The sequence below is a fragment of the Delphinapterus leucas genome, chromosome 1 (genome assembly GCF_059928025.1).
Source record: "Delphinapterus leucas isolate spDelLeu-1000000601 "Yukka" chromosome 1, BTC_Dleu_Yukka2, whole genome shotgun sequence".
Classification (NCBI taxonomy): Eukaryota; Metazoa; Chordata; class Mammalia; order Artiodactyla; family Monodontidae; genus Delphinapterus; species Delphinapterus leucas.
The window spans coordinates 62,086,906-62,110,168 of NC_143129.1; the positions used below are offsets into that span (position 1 = coordinate 62,086,906).

General features: G+C 37.9%; 1 protein-coding gene across 1 annotated transcript in view; it reads left to right on the plus strand.

Annotated features, from left to right (window-relative positions):
* The window catches only part of SLC9C2 (solute carrier family 9 member C2 (putative)), a 93,799-nt gene that overhangs the window by 16,134 nt on the left and 54,402 nt on the right, over nt 1-23,263 (plus strand). The window contains exons 5-14 of the mRNA XM_089911018.1: nt 82-198; nt 1,616-1,777; nt 6,273-6,372; nt 8,084-8,227; nt 10,727-10,895; nt 13,091-13,172; nt 16,788-16,954; nt 17,560-17,658; nt 21,627-21,724; nt 22,730-22,849. Coding sequence (XP_089767144.1) covers nt 82-198; nt 1,616-1,777; nt 6,273-6,372; nt 8,084-8,227; nt 10,727-10,895; nt 13,091-13,172; nt 16,788-16,954; nt 17,560-17,658; nt 21,627-21,724; nt 22,730-22,849 — 1,258 coding nt within the window. The remainder of the gene's footprint in view (nt 1-81; nt 199-1,615; nt 1,778-6,272; nt 6,373-8,083; nt 8,228-10,726; nt 10,896-13,090; nt 13,173-16,787; nt 16,955-17,559; nt 17,659-21,626; nt 21,725-22,729; nt 22,850-23,263) is intronic.

Below are 23,263 nucleotides of genomic sequence, written 5' to 3' on the forward strand. Positions count from 1 at the left end.
CTCTTCTATTTTTGTGTTTCCTGTGGAAGAGCATCATTTTCATGCATTACATTAAATTATATTTTATATTTCCCTTTCCAGGCATTTCTAAAATGTATACTGATATCATTAGAGGAGAATCAATGATTATCTGTGGCTTCACATCCATTGTTTTTGGAGTTTTTCGGAGCAACATACTTAGCATTTCCAATTTTAGGGGTAAGAGCATTATTTTCTCTGTATATTTTCTAAAATCATTCTATATGGTACATTTCAATTCATACTGAAATTAAAATATATTCAAGATGTCTTAACTTTACAGCTTTCCCTATACTTTACTCATGGACCAATTAAAATAGTATATCAGGTAACAAGAAAATAATTACCATCTATGTGTTTTCTCAGAGATTATGGGGGAAAAATTGTTAAAGAAATGATTTCATCTCCCCCAGTATGCATGCACACACACACACACACACACACACACAGACACACAGACACACACACACACAATTGTGTTCATCTAGCTTAGATTTACTTCTTTCCTAGACCAATCTGGACCTCATGAGTGCATGTTAAGAACTGGCTTGGGGGCTTCCCTGGTGGCGCAGTGGTTGAGAGTCCGCCTGCTGATGCAGGGCACACGGGTTCGTGCCCCGGTCTGGGAAGATCCCACATGCCGCGGAGCCTGCGCGTCCGGGGCCTGTGCTCCACAACAGGAGAGGCCACAACAGTGAGAGGCCCGCGTACTGCAAAAAAAAAAAAAAAAAAAAGAACTGGCTTGGTCCTGGATTTGAGTCTGAGGGTGAAAGCAGAATGGTTCAAGCAATTCTGGAGAGTCAGGTCCTAGAAGTGATAATAGTCAGACTCATGTGGTTAAAGTTCACTGGGATATGGAATAAGTTGATATCCTGGGTTTCCAGATGTGGTACTAAGGAGAGAAAAAAGGAGGGAAAAATCACAGCATGAAGAGGGAAAATGTGTCTTCCTGATACATATATGAAATACTAGTAGGAGGATAGAGGTGCTACAAGGAGAGAGAAATTTTGGTAATAGAGGTTTGCAGTGCTTCTCAGTGGGGAAGCTAACGGCATTCGGGGTGGAACAATCTTTGTTATTTAGGACTGCCCTCAGCTTTGTCTGGTATCTGCTCTCTAACTGCCACTATTGCCCCCAGTTACTGTTACAATGGAAAAATTTTCCTTCTCCATTTCCCAAATATCCCCTGGGATGGAGGCAGGAGTCACAAATAGACTGCAGGTTGGTGGGGATCCTGGACACGGTGTGCTTGACCCTGCCACAGTTTGTAAAAAAAACCTGAATTTGAATGTCTTTTGGTTGATCATTCACTGTCCAGCTTGTCATAGCTTTTTCACATTTATGCTCCTTGCCTGACTCCTGAGGGCGTTTGAGTCTGCTGTCCCCAGAGGAGCAAACCTCAAGCTGCAGACTGTAAGGGAAATATATCCCCAGAAAGCCTCTTTGGCCAGGCTTTCATAGGAAACTCCCATCTGCTGAAGAGCAAGGTCCCCACTCAGAATCTCAAGAGCAAACCAAAGGGCATAGACCCAAATGCCATTAATGAAAGAAAAAAAATTATAGCTCAACTTTTGTTTTTCTTATTTTCTTTTTCTAGAGTTATACATAATCATGGGCCTCAGCTTGGACATTTTGGGAAGCATAATATGTGGATATTGGTGTGCAAGGATCATTCAGTTTATATTGACTGACCTGTTTAGCAATACACTGACCAATATCGTGCTTTGTATCTCAATGGTGTACTTGACTTTCTACATTGGTAAGGCAGAAACAGATATAAAATATGCCATCCTTAAAGTGAACTTTATGCATTTAAGTTTTTCCTTCTTCTTGAATCCAGTTGCTTCTTCCCAACCGCTTTCCCCTTGATGTGGCTCCTCTGTGCGTCTTGTCATATTATCTGGCTGCCACCTCTAGCTCTTTCCTGGTCTCTCTTAACATCCCCTCAATTTCAACTCCATGTCCCTTCCCTTTGCATTCCTCCTCCATGTGGTAACTGTCTTACTCTTTTTTAACTCCACCCTTTGATCTTACGTTTATTCACTGGCAGTCCCCTGAAAGAGGAATCAGACCTGAGCTGATTTCTGCTCTGACCCTTAGCAACCCATCTCTAAAATGAGAAAGATGGGAGACATGCTCCTGAGGTCTTTTTCCAGCTCAACAGTACCCATTCAATGGGTACCAAACTGAGGGGACTGTAGAAATGGCAGCCCTTACCTGAGGCTAGGAGGTAGGAAACAGAGAAATCAGGTATGTCTACATCTGGAAGAGAAGCAGGAGAGTGGAATGATCCAGGAGTCAGAGTGCCTAGCCCTGGTAGACCTTTAACAATCATTTCCTAGTTTAGTCCAGTGAGATTGGGAGCTATAGTTTTTACCCCCCTGACTGAGGTAACCAGTCCCCCAAAGCCATAGTAACCGTGGTAAAAATACGGCCAAATTCTGCTTCTGCTCTTACCTCACACAGTGGAGCAACTTCCATCCATGGAAGCCCTTAGGTATCAAGAGGTTAATTACTCCTCTTTTCACCTCCAGTGACCAAACAGAACTGCTTCCTTTACAGATAAATTGCTACCTATTGTTGCTCACTACCCCAAATCAGTAAAATACAGAAAACATTCACTGAAGAGTCATTTCTTTCACCTTTCTTCATTTTATTCCCTCCCTTATGTACCTATTATGAATGCCTTAAGTGTCTGAAGAAAAAAATTAATTTAATATTTCCTTTTTTCCCATTAGATCCTAAGTTCCTTGAGGTGGAGGCTGTCTCTTATTCATCTGTATATTTATTCTCTTTTCTCTTTTCCCCCCAGCCAAGCCCAATGCTTGCCATATGCCCAACAGTAATTTAACACATGCTGGTTGAATAAACTGTTAGTCTTTAGAGAGCTCTGAAGTTAGGCAGAGCTAACTTGAAATCCAATCTTTATAATTTATTAGCTCGGTAACCTTGGAATATTACTTAACCTCTCTAAGCTTTAGTTAGTGTCCTCATCTATAAAAGTGATATAACCTAATTTAGAGGGGCGTTACAGGCATTAGTGAGGTAATTTGTGTTGGGTGATTCCCTCATGCTGGTGTCCTGGAGGTAGCTCTTGCTGGCTCATGAGAGCTGATTATCCACATCTCTTCCCAACGCTTTATTCAAGTGACATAATGTTGGTAGCTTGAAATTGCCCATAGTGGGACCATGGAAATTGGCAGACACTACCAACTGGGGCTTTTTTTTTTTTTTTTACCCCCCAGATTGCCACTTTTAAACATTTACCAGCATACCACTGGGCTCAAGGTAGGGCAGCCAATAAATGTTGGTTCCTTTCCCCTTTCCTCCTAATTCATGGAGGTGCTCCCAGTCAGTGCTTGAGAGGTCTGGAATAGATTCTCCCTCGCAGCTCTCAGAAGGAATCACTGCTGCAAAGCCTTGGTCTTGGAAATCTAGCCTCCAGACTATGAAACAATAAATTCCTGTTGTTTATGACACTTAGTTTGTGGCCCTCTGTTACAACAGCCCCAGGAAATGAATACCCCTCCCTCATCCATTACACTTTCCTCTGCTTCAGGAATTAAAAACAATTTCAGGCAGTTCTTTCCTCTTATACTTAATCAGATCCTGACAACAAAAGTCAGCAATAGACAGTTATAAGGAGAAGTTCCATTGCCAGAAAGCTAAACATAGGTAAAATTTTCATTTACACATTTTCTAATGTTACATTTCTGTCATGTTATCTAATTTTATTTTTTTTCCTTCATTAATGAACACACTGTTAACTGGCTTAAATCCAGGGAGTGTCTGATTGAGGTTAGAGAGTCACCTCTTTGAGCACATTTTTGTCTCTATTGTATTAAATTCACAATACTTGGGCTTTTAGAAATCACCTGTATCAACACATACATTCTTTTTCATAAAATAAAATAGTCAAAATATTGCACAGACATTGCCGCACAGATAAAAGACATATTGAAGCATTGTTGGTTGACAGGTAGTGCAGCTAGAAATATTAATATATCAGCCCACAGAAGAAAATGTGAATTTAGTGTATAAAAGGCAGTGTATAATTCATGAAAGATGGTGGGTTATATAAAAGTCTAGCCTAGAGGTACAGCAAGAGAGGTGGTGGGAGAGGTCTGTCCTAGCAGAAGGAATATTTTATCCAGTGACATTGGTCAGAATTTCTGGTGAATGGAGATAATAAAAAGTAGACAGCTTTTAGTCAGTTTTATTGTTTTAAAACTCTCTACCAACAATGCATTTCTTTCTTACCCATGCCAGGGCTGATTGCTCTCACTCGTTTTTGTAATGTCATTGGTCTAGGCTATAAATGTCAAAGGACTTCAGTCATCACCCTAATATTTTCTAGTTAGGAGATGTCGATTCCTGAATCCTGTTGTGTTTTGGAGACAAAATCCCTTTGATTCTCCTGGTAGGAGGACCTGCACTTTTTCTCAGGCACAGAAGGAAAGAGAGAGACAGAGTTTGATGGAGAGAGCCATTTTCCTGTGGTATCAGTTTCCTGTGGTGGTTTCTTTCCATTGAATCAGAAAAATTTTACAACTCTATTTTTAACTACTTGGGTTTATGCTGATGAAAATTACTTCCTTTATTACATGTTCTATGACTTTTCCCCCCTTCTTGAGCATTTAAAACACCATTTAATGTAATAGCGTTTGTAATTTTTAAAAGACTTTGTTTTTCTAATTATAAAAGTAATACATGTTCATGTAGAGTTTTGGAAAAATTCTGAAAAGTCAAAGAAGGAATCACCTATAAACCCATGTCATAAATTTAACCACTGATACATTTTGTTAAATGTACTCAATCTTTAAAAAATACATATAAATGTACATACATGTATTAAATGTATGCATTCACACCATATGTTCTTGTAACATTGGGATTATACTAAATAATATCAGCTTTAAAATAAAGTTACTTAGTGGTTTCCTCATAGCAAATGTTATCTCTAAGTAGTGACTGTTACTAAAAAAGACAATAAGCTTTAAAATCCCATACTACGAGTCATAAGGAATTGGAAATAAGACCTTGAGAAACAGTTTCCCTATTGTCACAGTTCCCAGTACCACTGGTTTTATTGCCATTTGTTATTTATATTAAATTCAGTTAAATAAGTAGGTTAAAAGAAATCCAAAGTGGATTTAAGTGATTAGATAAACCAAAAGAATAATAAAATCCTATTCAAATGAATAAACAGTATAAATTTACTAAGCAGTAAGGTGAACATATAAAAATAATTAATAGCATAATAATAATGATGATCATTTATTCCTTGCTGTAAAAGTGTGCCAAGCACTTTTCATGTTATCTAATTTTATCCTCACAACTCTGTGAGGCATTATTCTTTACACCCGCTTTACAGATGCAGGGACACTAATGGAGAAAGGGGAGCTCACATTCCCAGGGCAACTAGCTCTGCCTTGCTCCAGAGGGCTTCCACTCCTACCTTGCACGTACTTTCCCTTCCATCTGACATTTATAATGTGCTATTTGAAGGTTCTGCGGCTAGGACTGTTGGTATTTATGGTGTTCAAACATTCTTCATAGTTGGTTTACCTGCCTCAGACTACATTTACACATTTGTTTAGAGCCCAGAGAATTACAGTTTTAGGGGAGCCTGTATCATGCAAAAGAGCCGTAGGCTTCAGGACCTGCAGTCACCAAGGAAGCACTGAGCTTGGACCACAACCCCTAGGACATGCAGCACAGTGTCCTTGAGGTGCTGGGCAGAGGTTGTTAAACTTATTTTTCATTAGCTCTATCCTCGAGGATGGTCTATGGCAGGGGTTGGCAAACTATAGCCTGTGGGCCAAATATGCCTATTTTTTGTATAGCCCATGAGCTAAGAATGGTTTTTACATTTTAAAATGGTTTCAAAAAACCCCCAAAGAAGAATATTTTGCAGCATGCAAAAATTATGTGCAATTCAAATTTCAGTGTCTATTATTTATTGGGCACTCATTAGTTACGTATTATCTACGGCTGCTTATGCACTAGAACAGCTGAGATGAGTAGTTGCGACTGGGACCATATGGTCCACAAAGACTAAATATTTACCATATGATCCTTAACAGAAAGAGTTTGTCAACCCCTGATCCTAAGGATTAGGCCAATCCCTTTAAGCAACTTTCCAAGAAATACTACTACCCTTTTAAGTTTCCCAACAATTCTTCTCTCAAGATAGAGTAGCTCAGTGTACAGATTTGAATGCAACTAATTTTATTCATTTTTTTTCTCCCCAGTGGAATTTTTGGGAATGTCAGGCATGGTTGCTTTAGTCGCTGTAGGACTAAATTTAGATTCCTTAAGCTTTAAACCGAGGATCGAGTTAATAATTACTAAGTAAGTCTATTGCGTACTTGATATAGATCTCATAGAAATTTAGTGCTTAAGTGGTCCTGCCTTAATGAACACTACTAAAGTTTTTTATAACTTTTTTCTGTGTTTTAATTTTTAATTTTACTGCCAGTTATATTTGAAAAGAACTTAAGCTACCAACAATTATTGACATTAATTGGTATTCCTATTATGAATAATGTATCAGTGGCTCAGAGATCATAGTACTTTCTATACATAACTCTTTGATAAAAATTTACTTTGAATTGTGGGAAGTTTAAAAAATACTTTATTCCGTTGTTTCCTTCATAACGTACCTGAATGACAGTATCCAGGTATGGGAAGAGCTGGAAAAGAAAGGTAGCAGAAAGATGCAACACCAGCAAACTCTTATCTAGCCTTTACATCTGGTGTCATATGGACATCTGTGGACAGAGGGAAAGCCATTTGTCTTTTCAGACAAATGAGTTAGCCGTTCTCTGAGCGACTACGCTAAATTATAGAATTGTTTCAGAATTATCTCACACCAAATCATAGTCTAGTGTAGAAATTCTCACACTGGATGAAAGCAAATGTTGAAATGAGAAAAATAAGCATTATCCTGAGTTTTCCCATGAAGATTCATTGCTTTAATATAAAGGACTATTCTTTGTTCTGAAATTATGTTCTTCCTACTTTTTTGGTGTTTAATATGTAATTTCTCTCATGAAATTCTACTCATAGAAGACGGTACTTTTTTTTTTTTTATAACTCTACTTGGCAAAATTTAAAAAAAAATGGTACCTGTAACTTATTCTAGTTTTGTGTATATGTGAATGATACTTTACTGGTTTTTAAAAGCCAGAAGCTTAGGAATAACTAGTTCTTGGAACACATACTTTTTGTCTGTATTTGGACAGTTTTCTGAGCTCAGTCATGCTGTCTGTCAGCATCATTATAAATTACTCATTCTATTCGTTCAATTGTATATTCATTTAGCTACTCAACCAATCCTCTCTTAATATCTCCTGTGGCCTGGACATTGTATCCTAGGTTTGGGGCTATGAAAATAAGTCCCTTCTCAGAAGACACTCATGTTAAGTGGTGGACATGTTTATGTAAGAAACTAATAATAAGTGTAAATGATTATATGTTTATTGGGATCTTACTATATGTAAGGCATTTTTTAAGGTCCCGTGGAGACATTTTAAAAAGTGTTCTACTCAGTCAGTTATTCCATCATTTCTGAATTTTTATAAAACTAAGGTTTGGGGTTTGAGGTCCCGCTCATACCCTTTTCTTCTAGGAGTTCTGAATCACTTGAATCAAGAGACAGGAATCGGATAGAGAATTGGACTATCTGCTTGATTGGAGTCATGCTGTATCAGAGAACATGGTTTATATCTGCAGCTAAAACGAGGCTTCCTAGTGCTTCTTTCCCAGTGTAGATCTTGAGACCTACCCATAGGGAGACTGGTTTGTGGGACAGACACAGTCACCCAGTCCTCTGAAAGGGAAGGTCTGAATAGAGGGGACCAGGAAGAGGCAGGACTTGAGATCTGCTCGTGGAAGTCAGACCTGGCCCAGACCCAGGTGTGTTACCACATGGAACCAGAACAGCTCCATGCCCTAAGCACTGTGCTCTGGTCTCGCAGTAGGAATCTCTGGGGGTGAGGCTAGACGTGTAGACTTAAAAAACACATCCCTTAAAATGTGATTTCCTTTCCATTTATCCTAGGTTTCTAATAATGTTTTCATGTGTATACCAACATTTAATATACACTTTCTTTGGCATTGTCATTGGATGTGGAGAAATCAAGTATTTACAGTTTCACACTTTAGTTTTCATGCTCATCTTATTTGCAACAGTGAATTTTGTAAGGTAAGAATTATAATTTAAAGTTTGCTTACTAGACTTAGGTTCTCAAGCCCAGAATTAGAATTGAGAAGAAGTGGGTTATAGCAAAAAGAGCTGTGGACATGCAGTCAGGAAACCTGTATTGTTGTCAAGGTCCTGACAATAGCTTGCTGCACAAGTGAGGGGAAGTCTATTTACTCTTCAAGCTTTCATTGTAAAATGAGAAGGTGCAGAACAACAGCATCAGCATAACCCATGAGCTTGACAGAAATGCAAATTCATGGGCCCATCCCATTCTACTGAATTGAATCTCTGAAGTTGAGATCCAGGAAACTGTTTCAACATGCTTGTTAAAGTTTGAGCACCACTGGACCAGATTAATAGCTCCTAACTTTTTGTTGACTTTCATCATCATTTATTATCATCATAACTATGATAAAGCCATTTGTTAAACATTAACCATGTACATTATGCCATTAGTATTAATGCAACCCTATGCGGTAGGTGTTTCTGCATCATTTCACAGATGAAGCCCCAGAGAGATTAAAAACTTGCCTGGAGTCACCCAGATTGTGAGGACAGAGTTGGGGTTTAAACTTGACTCCCAAGAGCATGCTATTTCTTGAGTGACATTGCCCACACGTGGCAGTTGTGTCTTCCATAAGAATTCGTGACAGTGTCTCTGAAAGTATTGTCATTTCCATTCAGGTTAGGCCTGGCTGAGTGAGCTTACTTTATAAGATGTTCTCATGAAACATTGCTTCTGCTGACTCTGAAGGCACTGCAGGCAACTCGGATAGGCACTGTCACACAGAAGGGTGGGTGTACAATTTATGTTTCTTTCCACCACAGGAGCACAAGTGCAAGGTGAGGTTGGTCTCAGTGTATGCAGAAAGATACATGGCTTTTTGCACACATCCATTATCTCATTTCATCTGCATAGTGACACTGGGAGATAAGAATTATTATCTCCATTTTATAGATAAAAAAACTGTCCAAGGGATTTCGTTGGTGGTCCAGTGGGTAAGACTCTGCACTCCCAATGCAGGAGGCCGGGGTTCCATCCCTGGTCGGGGAACTAGATCCCGCATGCATGCTGCAACTGAGTTCACATGCCGCAACTAAGACCCTGTGCAACCAAAAAAAAAAAAAAAAAACTGTCCAAAAAAGGCAAGGTGCCTTGCCCAATGTCAAATGGCTAGTGAGTGCCAGAGATCTTGTGTGAACTTATGGTTCCACCTCACTAGAGGAGAGACTTTAGTGGAGGGAGTCATCCTAAGGGGCCCTGAAAGTGTGGGTAGACTTTCCGTAAGAGACTTGTTGAGAAAAATGTTTCAGAGACGATGAGCCAAACAAAGTCCTGGACGTCATAATCATTGCTAACGTGTGTTAAGTGCTGACCACATTCTAAACATCATGCTAAGCCCTGTGAATGTTGCCTCATTTTACTGAATCTTCATGAGAGTCCTTTGAGGCAAGTTCAATGACTATTATTTCTCCATTTTGCAGATGAAGAAAATGAGGCTTGGAGAGGTTAAATAACTTGCCTAAGGTTACATAGTAAAAGACATCTAAATTTGAACCCAGGTAGACTGACTCCAGAGCCTTTGCTATACTGCCTCCCTGTTTTTGATAATCAGGAAATGACATAAATTGTTCTGTTTTGGCTGGAGTCAGTGGTATTTTAGAGAAAGATCATTTAGTAAGGCTGGAAAGGTTGATAAGAATTACTTTGCAAAAAGCTTTAAATGCAAGGTGGAGGAGTTTGCCCAAATTAATTATATATATTATAGATGGCAAATTGTAGATTTTCTGTTTCTCAATGACAGGAATTCTCTAAATCGTCATACGAAATTCCCGGTTAAGCGACTGATACACAGTATCTTTTTTGAGGCTGAGAACATGTCAATTATATTTCTGCTGAAATTTCACTTGAAGGACAGTACTGATATTTTTTTGGTGCAAGTCTGCTATAGATAGAATCTAGATTTTGGCATAGGATCCTATAACAAAATGACCTGTAGAGAAAGGAGGCACAAATTGAAATTATTTACATGGTGTTTAGTGTATGATTCTTGTGGAAACTCAAGGAAAATTTGGTTGAGCTAAATTTATTAAAGTGTCTACAATTTTACTTTTTCGTCATGATCTACAAGGTCCTTGTGGTCTAATTTCTGCATCTAGTTGTGGCCTTCCAGGGAGCTTGTTAATGTCATTTGAAGAAGTTTCCCTGCAGGAATTTACTACCAAGATCCTAAACACTACACCCTAGTGTTAATGATAATTTCTTATATTTGTATAGAATTTCTAGCATTATTTTTCAAGATTTGAGTATTATATGCAAAATTTAGATCATAAGTTTGGTTAGTCTCAGAAAGTTTGAACAACCTATGAATAAACTGGATTGTCTTCTCTTTTCTGAAAAATTTTTACATGAAATTTAGTATTTACTAGCTAGTATCATCCATAAATAACATTAATACATAAGATGTGATATAAAAATAAATGTTTTTCTCTCCACAGGTTACTTACTGTTGTATTAGTGAGCCCTATTCTGAGGCATTCAAATTATGAGTATAATTGGAGATGGGGAATTGTTATAGCATGGTCTGGAATTAAAGGAGTTTTTAGCTTACTCTTGGCTCCTGATATTCATAATCTGGCTGAACAAAAAGTAGAGTCACCACAGCTGGTAAGAAACATCATATCCCATGATTATTCATACTTACTCATTTTTGTTTTGTAGCACTTGTCATAGTACCCAATAATAAAGCTAACCATTTAAAAAATTAGGCTTGAAGAATGCAATCTTCTAAGTAGGAAGGAACTTTTGGGGGAAAGTTTATTTATGTTGACAGTGTGAAAGGGACCAAAAATCAAATAACAGTTCCAGATGTGGGAGTTGGGTACACTTGGGATCGAACCCTGGCTGCACCATTGACAGGCTGAGTGGCCTTGGGTAAGTTCCCCAGGCTTGTGGCACTTCAGTTTCCAGTGGAGGATCGAAATGATGCTTAGCAAAGTACCTGACACTCAGTAAATGTTCAACATATGTTGTTGAACATATAAATGCTGTTGTTCAAGAGCTGTCAGAAGGTATGAAAAAAATAATTCCTTATCTGGAGCATTCCAATTCCTATAGCTATTAGAGCAAAAACTGAAATGCTCATTAAATATGCTAAGGAAAGAAAGATTTTGTAAATTTTTGAATTCAGGATCTAGTCATATTTATGTCTTTTAGAGCTAAATAAAAAATTAATTTCTTAAAAAATTTTGGCTGAACACTATATTATACATAGCAAAAGACAAATCTCAGTTTCCTTTCTACTCTCTCTCAAAGCCTTTTCCCCATGGGCCAGCCAGTGGATTTCTGGGCAGTCTGGTGGTGGCAGCGTTGGTGAGACTCCAGGGAAGGTCCAGAGAGCCCAGAGCATCTGTGGACAGCATGAGGGTACCTCATCATTCGTGACAGTACTCTGTGAGCTAGCTGGAGAAGTTGTGAGAAGTTTCTAGAAATCCCCAGGACACCCCCACCACTTCCCAGTCAGATGAACCCCAAACCTGCTCCTGGGAGGGAGAACACTTGAATAATGTAAACTAAGAACATTACCCACCTCCCAAGGAACTTTAATCTGGAGGTAGATGTACAGAGTTTCTTGATAGTATCCAACTTCAAGTTCAGAATTTTCTCTTCTTTGCTATTTTACTTCTGTCCTAGAAGACCCTAAGAGCCCAGTATTTTTCAAATATCTTTGTTGGGGGGAGCAACTATCACCCTCTCTATCTTGTATGTAGGGAAACCAAAATAATGAGAATAGCATGTTAGTGAAAGAACTCAGGCACCCTAACTCCCCAAAGAGAAAGAGTTTATTTTTAATGTTGCTTTTTAAGAAATGGAGTATCATAGTCCTCACCATCTTTCCTGGGGATTTACACTTCATATCTGTGGACATGGTCTGGGAATTAATTTGGAGTTCAAACACACCTGTGGTTTTGCAGGGACTTTGGGTCCTTCCATGTTCCGGAGGAAAAGAATAATGAGCTCCTTCAGTTTTCTTTTGTGCAAGGAATTGGTCTAAAACCAAGTCAGAGAAATGTTAACTAACATTTGAGTATCATTTTTCAGTGTTTCCCAAATCTGTTTGATGTTAAGAATCCCTTTGATGCCCCCCCAGCCCTACAGAATCAGAATCTGCAGGGAATAAGCCTGGGAGTCAGTGTCTTTAAGAAGCATTTCAGGTGCTTATTGTGATCAGTCATTTGGGAAATACTCTCTGAAGACATACTGCTATTAACTCCATTTTTCGGTAAAGGACATTGAGACTCAGAGTGGTAAACTGGCCTCAAATTACATGACTAGTAAATGGCAGAGCCAAGACCTACAAATGTGGTTCTGCTTCTGCTTCTGCATGGTGCCTCTCCTGACCCCAGCGCAGTTCCTGTCTGCTTCTTCAGAGCTTCTCGTATGGCTGTAGTAAATGCTTGTGGCAGGTGCACTTCCCTATCACCACTGCCTGCCATTGCCGGGGTTGCTCCCCAGCCCCGCAGGTTCCACAGCAACGTCTGAGAATCAACCACCGTGCTGGCTTTTCAGGCTTTGCATGGCCACTGTTGACGGCAGCAACCATGGAGAGCTCCTCTCTCAGTGTCCTTATCCCTCCCAGAAACTACAAAATCTATTTTTTTTTCTCACTCTGATTGAGAACTGATTTCTACCCCAGTGGATTATATTCAAGCAGTGTCCACAAAATAACCCTTTTGCCTCTTCTTATCAGAGGCAGGATTTTAAAATGTGGATTAAGGTAGAATTTTGTTGGTGGTTAATTGAACAATGATTCCCTTTGGAGAACTTATTAATGTTTTGACTCTCTGTGTTTTGTTTTTCAGTTTATATTGTATATACAAGTAATATCATTAATGACTATGGGAATAAATTCATACATGATGACTTATTCAGCCAGGACATTAGGTAAAGTCTAATTAATTGGGGAGAGTAATGCAAAGAGATTATTGTTGGGGGGTGGAGGAGACATTTCTTATGGGGCTCAAGGAATTGATTATGAAATCACTCATTTTCATTCACTCCCTATTTATAGATGATGTATGAATTGGGATATTGATTCAGCCAGTTTAACAGAAACCACATTAACCGTGGCTTAAACAAGACAAAGTTTTTTTTTGTTTGTTTGTTTTTTTCCCCTCCACCAGAAAGTCCAGAGAAGTGGGATGGTTCTGTTCCACAAGGTTGTCCAAAGATCTCACTCAGATCCTTCTCTTTTGTTGATCCTCAGCTTCCCAGGGTGTTGCTTTTGTCTGCAGGGTAGATGCTGGCTCACTGCCACTGTATCTTCAATCCAATCAACTAGAAAGGGAAGATCGGGTGGGGGTGATGGTGGTGGTAATGGTGTTAATGGAGGGTAAGCAGCTTCCTTTTAAGGGCACAATCCAGAAGTTGTACATATCATTACCACTCACAGTCCATTGGCCAGAACTTAGTCACATGGGCACACGTGGGCAAAGGAAGCTGGGGAATATTATCTTAACTGACTGGCCATGTGCTTAGGCAAAACTCAGAGATTCTATTGTTAAAGGAAGAAGGGGAGAATGAATATTGGGAGCAGTTGCTCTGCCACAGTTGCCTATTGCTAGAAAAAAATTGAAGCTGTTGATAATAAAATAACTAAATATAATAAAATCGCAAATAGACCGATGATCAGTAGAGAAATCAGGGTAAGATAATCAGTGGTAGTGGAGTCAAGGGGGAGAGAAAGGGCAGGGTGGGATTACACAAAGTTTTAGAGTAGGGCCTTAGTATCCCCCAGTGTCCCGTGGCCTGGTCCTCAGCTTTGCTGGTGCAGAGACCTGATTTTTGTTAGGGTATCTAGACTTAATCAAAAGGCTGGAAATTTACATATATCGCACTCACGGGAGAATACAGATGCAGCAGAAAATCTATTAATTTATAATGAGGGTGATTTCTTTCTATGTCAGAAATAATTGTGATCATTATTCAGGGTATTCATCTCTAAATACCAATTTCCTTGATAAATCAAATTAGTAATCAGAAGGTTTCTTGGAAAGCGTGGAACTGGTGAGAGGTCAAGGAAGGGTAATGTTGAAGGAGAGTTCTTATAAACAGGGAAGTAGCCCGGTGAATTTAGCCCCTCTGCTTGTGTCTTTTCACAGTTCTGCCCACTCCTGAAACGGTGCCCCATCTACACTATTGCAGAACTTCCTGTGGTAGCTTACCTCAAAGTCCATGGCCCCAATATGCAAATAGGACTAGTAAATGGGGCACATTTTTGGCAGCTCTCCTTCTCCCCACGTTATGTGTTTGCTCTTGTTTGCAGTGGAAAGTAGAGCTTGGATCAGCAAAAGCCTACCCTGGAGCATGAGTAAAGTTAACTCGATCCGTGAAGGTTTGCTCACACCTCCCTTCCCACCAGTTTTCTTTGGCTTTCAGGGATCCAGACCCACTCTGCTCTCTTTGCTTATGATATAACATCTGGTTTTCTCCCATGCTTGCTTTCTTGAGATTGCTCTTACTCTGATCATCACAAAGGCAAGAGCAAGAGGTTTTACTATCATGGAAATATTTTTTTCTTCTCCTTTTCTTCCCATACAATTTTTTTTATTGTATTAACTGAACCTCAGAATTTTCATTGTGAAACAAACATGTATGGCAAGTACTTTATCCTCAGAATCAATGCTCATCCTTTCTAGAAACACACGCACGTTAACAGGTAATTGACAAAATTGAGTTTTATCAGGAAGAGTTTCAGGCCAACTTCTTCCATCTCGTCTAATGCTTTTAAGAGATTCATCCTCTGGACCTAGAGATTATCATACTAAGTGAAGTAAGTCAGAAGGAGAAAGACAAATTCCATATGCTATCACTTATATGTGGAATCTAAAATATGACACAAATGAACATATCTACAAAACAAAAACAGATTGACAGATATAGAGAACAGACCTGTGGTTGCCAAGGGGGAAGGGAGTAGGGGAGAGGACTGGGAGTTTGGGATTAGCAGATGCAATCCATTACGTATAGGATGGATAAACAACAAGGTCCTACTGTATAGCACAGGGAACTATATTCAGTATCCTGTGTTAAACCATAATGGAAAAGAAGATGAAGAATATATATATATATACACACACACATATATATATCTATATATATAGATATATATAGATATATATATATCTCACTGAGTCACTTTGGTGTACTGCAGGAATTAAACACAACATTGGAAATGAACTCTACTTCAATAATATTTAAAAAAAAAAAAAAAAGAGAGATCTATCCTCATATTCTTCCAGGATCATCTTAAACACAGGAGTTTGTTCAAATGTACTGGTGCCATCGAGTGGTCCACTTATACCCATGTTTCCCCAGAGCAACTGGAAAGTGGCCGTTGCTCCATCCTAATGGGTGGGATGTAATTAGGCAAATGAATAAACTTTCTCCTTGTGTGCTCTCAGCCATGGAAATTTTAAATCCAAAGCTGACACGTTCTAACTCTTTAGCATGGCAGTCAGATGCATCTTTGCTCTGGACCATAGAGAACTGAGAGGGATATGGTTACAAACCTTTTTGAATCCCTGAAAATTTGAAATACAGCCACCACAGTGTCCTGTAGAGAATGCAATAAAGTTAAACTGAAACATTTAGAAACATTTAAAACTCTTTATGAGACATCTCATATGCAATTATGCAGAGAGAACAGTTTTATTATTTATTTATCTATTTAATTGACGTGTAGTTGATTTACAATGTTTTGTTAGTTTCTGCTGTACAGCAGTGATTCAGTTATACATATGTATACATTCTTTTTTTATCTTCTATTCCATTATGGTTTATCACAGGATATTGAATATATTTCCCTGTGCTATACAGTAGAACCTTGTTTTTTATTGAGAACAGTTTTATTGAGATGGAATTCTGAATGAGTAGACTAAGCTCACTCACTAATTAAATTCTTCTTTTTGGTAAGCAAGCCTCATATCTAAAACTTCAAATTGATACTTCAAGATGATACAAACTGCTACAAGTTTTGGACATGTAGATTTGCTGGCCAGGAAACAGAGATGTTAAATTTGAGGGATCCCTATTGCAGTGGCCATTAAATTTTATTATGTATAAGAATCAGTTGGAGAAGTTGTTAAAATGCAAATTCCCAGGCCACTCTGATTCTCCAGACATGGCGTAAAGCTCAGGAATTTGCATAATTTAATAGGCAGCTCCTTTACCTGTAGACACAGGTAGCTTTCCATACTTGGAGAAATACTGATTGGATGCCTTTAAATAGTGAGTCATGTTTCTAGCTATAGGGAACAAAAAGAAACTAAGAAGATATTCTTTAGCACTTGAGTCAGAAAAAGTTGAGCTGTACAGCCAAAAGGAAATGGATAGTTGGGTAATTTTCTGGAAAATTTTGGACAAATAGTTGTCCTTGCTCTAAGTACTCTGGTTTGGCTATGCAAGTGATGCCAAGATTTCACTACATTATGCAACATGTCTCTTCTCTGTGCAATCTTCACTGTGTTTTATTAAGGCCCTTCCTTTTCTTTGTCACAGGTTTGTGTGCCATCTCCCTTCCAAGACAAATGGCCATGCAAAATGCCATTAAGCACATCCAGGAGATAATACAGAACAGAATAACTTTATTTAAAACAGAAAAAATTTTGACAAATGTTAACTGGACCTTAGTAGAAGAAAAAACAAAGATTGAATATATCATTCCTGTGAGTTGATACCTGGCAAAAATTAGTCCTTTCTCTTTCTGGCCTGCCTTTTTCTTTAGTTTATTATAAAAAACTTGATTCTGCTAGTTATATGTCAGGATACTGAAGGGAGATACATTTACTAGCTTTGCTATATTGGCAAAATAGTTTGAATTCTGTCTCTAAAGAGAAGGTGTTGGTGATCTAGCCTTATTTGCCAAATACAGGAGAACTGGTGTTTTTACAAACTGGCTGATTGAGTAACTATGAATGGCTAATGCCAGGGTGATGTTTCCAACTGGTTGAGGAAGTGAGAGATCTCTCCCTGTATAAGTACTATCAAAAGCAGAAAACATAGGCTGCTCCAGAGAGCAGTCAAGCATACAACTAGCTTGGGGAAGAATTTGGCTTCTAAATCTCCCCAAATGAATAGTTACTTCACCACAATTGAAAGCAACATCTCTAATATGGAGAACGTTTTTCACTTATACACCCCTTCATTTTAGCGATTCTGATTTGAGTTATTGGAATCTTGGTTGAGCGAAGTATTTGACAGCTCCTAATCATTTTTACTTATTTGTAACTTTATCTCTGTGTGTTTTTAAACGTAGTCTGATACTGTTCAGTTTCCTCATGTTTCATGTGATAAAAAAGTGAAGGAGGAGTCCCTAACAGATGAAGTTTTAATAGAAGAGGCCAGATTGCATGTAGCTATAATACAAATGGTTGGTACCCTTCACATAATCTGCTTTTTATTTATTTATTATTCTTGCAATGCTTTTAATTCTTACGTATGGTTTTCAGGTGACTAGATTTTTTTTCATCTTTTGATTGGTTGTTAAAATTTATGTTTGATTTATGAAAGTTAAAAAATAAAAGAAAGAAATCTCTTAGGATTTAAATTCAAGTCACAAATGTTATTCTATTTCTAAGTCTAGCTAATTTTAACAGTTCACTTTTGGGGAGTCTTTGAATAATGTTTGGTGCCATTTACATACTTAATTAAAATCTTCAAATATTTGAAACTGCTTTTATACATTTAACATATTTGAGTTCCTCTTATACAATATTCTCTCAAGTGCTTATTTAACTCTTGTAAATCTAATGAGTTAAAATAAATCTAATGAAGCAAAATTCTCTTAAAATATTTACAATTTAATATTTAAATGTTATAAACGTAGGAAGATTACTAGGTAAAATCAAGTTTAAATCAACTTATCAAATTGCACATTTAAAATTGGGGTTTTATTCTAATAGTACAAATTTTATTTAGTTTTACAAGTATATAAAATACTCGTTATGCCCAGAATCCTTCTTTTTTACTTTCATTTTAGAACTTATTATTATGAAGAATTTCTAAAATATACAAAGGTAGATAAAATAGTGTAATGAACTCCCAAGTACCCATCACTCAGCCTTAAAAACCATCCACACATGACCAACTGTGCCCCATCTGCACCCTCATTCACTCCTCCATCTTCCATATTATTTAGAAACAAATCCCAGATATTATATCATTTCATCTGCAAATATTTCAGTATGTATCTCTAAATTTTTAAAATTTAGTCTTTTTAAAATTTTAAAATTTGGTCTTTTTAAAAACATAGTAAAATACTAATATTGTACCTAAAACTTAATAATTCCTTAATAACATCAAATATTGGGTCAATGATCAAATTTCCAATTATCTCATAAATGTGATCAATGCGTATTTTCACAGTTTATATTTTTAAATTGCATTTCAGTAAAATCACGTATTGCAATGAATGAATATGTACTTTGTCTCTTTTAATCTATAAATTCCTCCTTTTATTTTTTCTGTTGAAGAACATATTTCTTCTTAATACAAAAATATTAACACTATATTTTCATTTTAAAAACATTTCTATACTTAATTTAAAATGTTCTCAGAATTTGAAAGGCTCTTACCCAGAGAGGTAAAGTATGGTCACAAATTCTTTGTAAGACCTCCTATTAAGAGGTGGTGTCTATATCCCTCCCCACCATTAAATTTGGGTGTTCTTGTGACTTGTTTTGACCAGTACAATGTAGCAAAAGGACTTTGGGCATGTACTGGAGCCTAGGCCTTGAGGAGATTTGCAATTTCCCCCTTCTTCCACTTTGAATACCACCCTGAGATTGTCATGTGAGGAAGCTGGCCTAGCCTCTGAAGAATGAGAGGCCACATAGAAGTAACCTGAGGCATACAGCTGAGAGTCAGTACCCTACTACCAGACTTGGGAATGAAGCCACTTTAATTTGAGGCTTGGGACAGTAGATTCAACCTCGCGAAGGTAAGAGATGCAAAGAATTTGTGACCATATTTAATGTACCACGTTCCACACACTGGCCACAAATATTTTTACCCCTCCTACGAAGCAAAATACACTCATCTTTTTCTAAGACACTGCATGCCTGCCCCGAACCCTGGCAAGCCTTCATCCTATTATGGTATCAGATTCAAAGTCCAGTATCTCATAATGTGCATTTAGTCTAAGCCTGCTGAGGCTTCTTGGTTGTATCTCCTTAAGTATGATTCCTCTTGATCCAGAGACCTGTGGACTAAGAAGAGAAGTTATCTGTCTCCCCCACCTCCACCCACAACATTCAGTGGTGATCAAGAGACACCTCTGTTCAAGAAGGGGAAGAACAGGAAGCAATGATTAATCACTGGTCCTTGGCAATTCTGAAATCCAGATGGGCATATGTCCCAGTTCTCCCCATTCTCTACATTTTCATAGGAAATAATCCATGTTTGTGGCTGAGTAACCTTCTCAGACTGATTTCTGCCAGTAGAAATGGAAATTCCTATTTATTTAGAACTCGTACTGTCTTTTTTAGTCCAATCTGATACAGTTTCCTTAAAAACTCATGTGTTTTCAATGAGTCTCATTGTAGTCCACTCTACTCTGCAATTCCTTTTCATACAGGCCACACGTCAGACAATATGAGTCTGAGAAAGCCTTTAGTCTGCTTGAGAGGGTAGACTAAAGGCGCTTTGGTTCTCCTCCACATGGCTTCCTATCTTCCAGTAGAGTGAACTGGGCTCCTTTACTACATGGTGGTCTCTGGGTTCCAACAGGGTGAGAGGACAAGCTGCAAGCCCTCTGTATCTCCTAGGCTCTGGAAATTGAATAACATCACTTTTACCCCTGTTCTATTAGTTAAAGTAAATCACAAAGCTAGCCCAGATTCAATGAGTGAAGAAGACCCCACCTTTGAAGGAAAGAGCAGCAGTGTTAGTTACAAAGAGGCATGGGAAAGGCATGCTACATTGGGACCATTGTTCTAATGACCTACCACATTTACTTTTTTTTTTTTTTTTTTTTTGCGGTATGCGGGCCTCTCACTGTTGTGGCCTCTCCCGTTGCGGAGCACAGGCTCCGGATGCGCAGGCTCAGCAGCCATGGCTCACGGACCCAGCTGCTCCGCAGCATGTGGGATCCTCCCGGACCAGGGCATGAACCCGTGTCCCCTGCATCGGCAGGCGGACTCTCAACCACTGTACCACCAGGGAAGCCCCCACATTTACTTTTTAAACGAACAATCCCATGTAATGACCCACTCCATGTTATCTTTTCTAAAAAAATTGAAATATATTTGATTTACAATATTGTGTTAGTTTCAGGCATACAGCATAATGATTCAGGGTTTTTTTCAGATTATATTCCATTGTAGGTTATTATAAGATGTTAACTATAATTCCCTTTGCTATACAGTAAATCCTTATTGCGTATATTTTATGTATAGTCGTTTGTATCTGTTAATCCCATACCCCTAATTTGTCCTCCCCACCTTTCCTTTTTGGTAACCATAAGTTTGTTTTCTATGTCTGTGAGTCTGTTTCCATTTTGTGTATAGACTCATTTGTATTATTTTTTAGATTCCACATATAAATTATATGATATTTGTCTTTGTCTGACTTACTTCACTTAGTATGGTAATCTCTAGGTCCATCCATGTTGCTGCAAATGGCATATTTCATTCTTTTTCATGGCTGAGTAATATTCATATGTGTGTGTGTATATATATATATATATATATATATATATATATGCCACATCTTCTTAAGCCAGTTGTCTGTTGATGGGCACTTGGGTTGTTTCTATGTCTTGGCTATTGTAAATAGTGCTGCTATGAATGTTGAGGTGCATGTATCTTTTTGAATTAGAGTTTTGGGGTTTTTTTTTGGATGTATACCCAGAAGTAGGATTGCTAGATCATATGGTAGCTCTATTTTTAGTTTTTTAAGGAACCTCATACTGTTCTCCCTAGTGGATGCACCAGTTTACATTTCCTACCAACAGTGTACAAGGGTTCTGTTTTCTCCACACACTCTCCAGCATTTATTATTTGTAGCCTTTTTGATGATAGCCATTCTGACCAGTACGAGGGGATACTTCATTGTGGTTTAGATTTGCATTTCTCTAATAATTAGTGATGTTGAACATCTGAAGTAAACTCTTTGAATTGTATAGATTTTGAGTTTCCTGAGAGAGTACTTTGCAAAAATGGAATATTCTGTAAATATTTAAATTGAATGAAATTTATTTCTTGCTCTAGAAGTTTTTGAATAGTATATTTTCATATATTGAGTTCAATAATAATAGTGAGGGGTATGTAAAGGTCAAGCAGAGTACATTACATTAATGTTTTGGTCATTTGTAATTTTAATTTAAAACTGTATTTTTAGAGTAGCTTTGAAAAACAGTGTAATGACGGAGTCCTCAGTGTAGAGGCAGCCCGGACATTAATTGGTGCAACCAAAAGCTATTGCCACATCCAAGGAAAGTAAGTGTAATACTTCTTTAACTGATATTTCCAAAATTGAACGGGTATGTGATAGAGAATGAACAAACTGAGAGTTCAGTGTCCAGATTGATCAATCTTTTTATCTTATCTGTCTGTCTGTCCATCCATCCATCCATCTACTTCCTATTTTACTTCACTTTACTTTTCTATTTTACTTCCTATTTTTCTTGTTTATACTTTTCTCCCTGAAAATTCATAACTTTGATGACATTGGGAGTTTCTGGAGGAAGATTTGACTACAGAGCAATTATATGAGAGACAAGGGGAGCCATGAAAAAGAACCCATATAGTTTTAATTATGGTGATAATTATTTTGTCTTTATATCATATTTACTAAATTACTGCATAGGGGAAGTAAGGAGGCCTGGAGCCTGCCATTAAACTGCTCTCTGGGGTGGAATAGGATCATAGGATCTGGAGGAGTTGATCCAACCCATGGAACTGATAGATGCAATTAAATATGATGGGAAAATCTCAGTATCTTAGAGATATATTGATATCTGGTTACAGTCCTGAAACATTAGATAATGGATGGTCTAAGACAAACCTGTGGGGCAACAGTGATAGGAGATTCTGTCTGGGTGATAGTTAACATTTCAGCAGCCTGGTAATATATCTGGGAGATGTAGCATCAATTCCTAAATAAAGTTTGGGAAGGACAGAGACTTCAGGGCCTTGGAGAATCTTGGGCTAGTTCAAGGCATGACAAAAGGAAGCTTGATTCTAAACCCCAAAGAGTTGGATTCTGAAGTTTTAATTATGTTCTACCTCAGGTCACAGATAGTTCCAGGAACATGGACAGCAGGAGTCTCCCACTAAAAATATTTCTGTTCTGTGACCATGGGGGGGTAGGTGGATGGATACAGAGGCATATTTAATAAACCCATATTACATTTATGTTTAGTATAACTTTCTGTTTTATATTACCCAAAGGTATAGCACTTGCTTTTCATTATAACACGTATGTATATTTTTCTCTATTAGATTCATGAGTATTTATGATGTTTCAACTTATGTAAGAGCTAGAAGTTGGCTTATGAAGTTTAAAAACATATTAACTTTCTTGGAATATCATGAAGATAAGACACCTCTTTTTCTATATGGGTAAGTACTGTGAACCTTTAATAGCAATGTACTTGAAAATATGACCTTTTCTACATTGTCAGAATAGATTACTTTGATCTTCCCCAAAAAAACAAAACAAAACAAAACCCAACTAATATTATAGTCAAGTCTTATTGATTGAGTGCGGAAGGAACAAAGTGCTTGCTTCTCTTTCTCCATTCTGTTTTACCAATTTCATTGGCACCTCTATTAGAGAGTGGGTAGAAAAAAGATGAAAAGGATGGTCATATTTGGATTCTTCAAGTTTTAATTACCATGTCTTAGGGTCACATTACATGTTGGACTTCTTTCATATTCTTCTGGTATTCTTCTGGGATGAGCAGGGGTGAGAAATAGCAAACTCAAAGACTAGATCTAGCTCTCAACTTAATTTCATCTGTGCCATGGGATAGT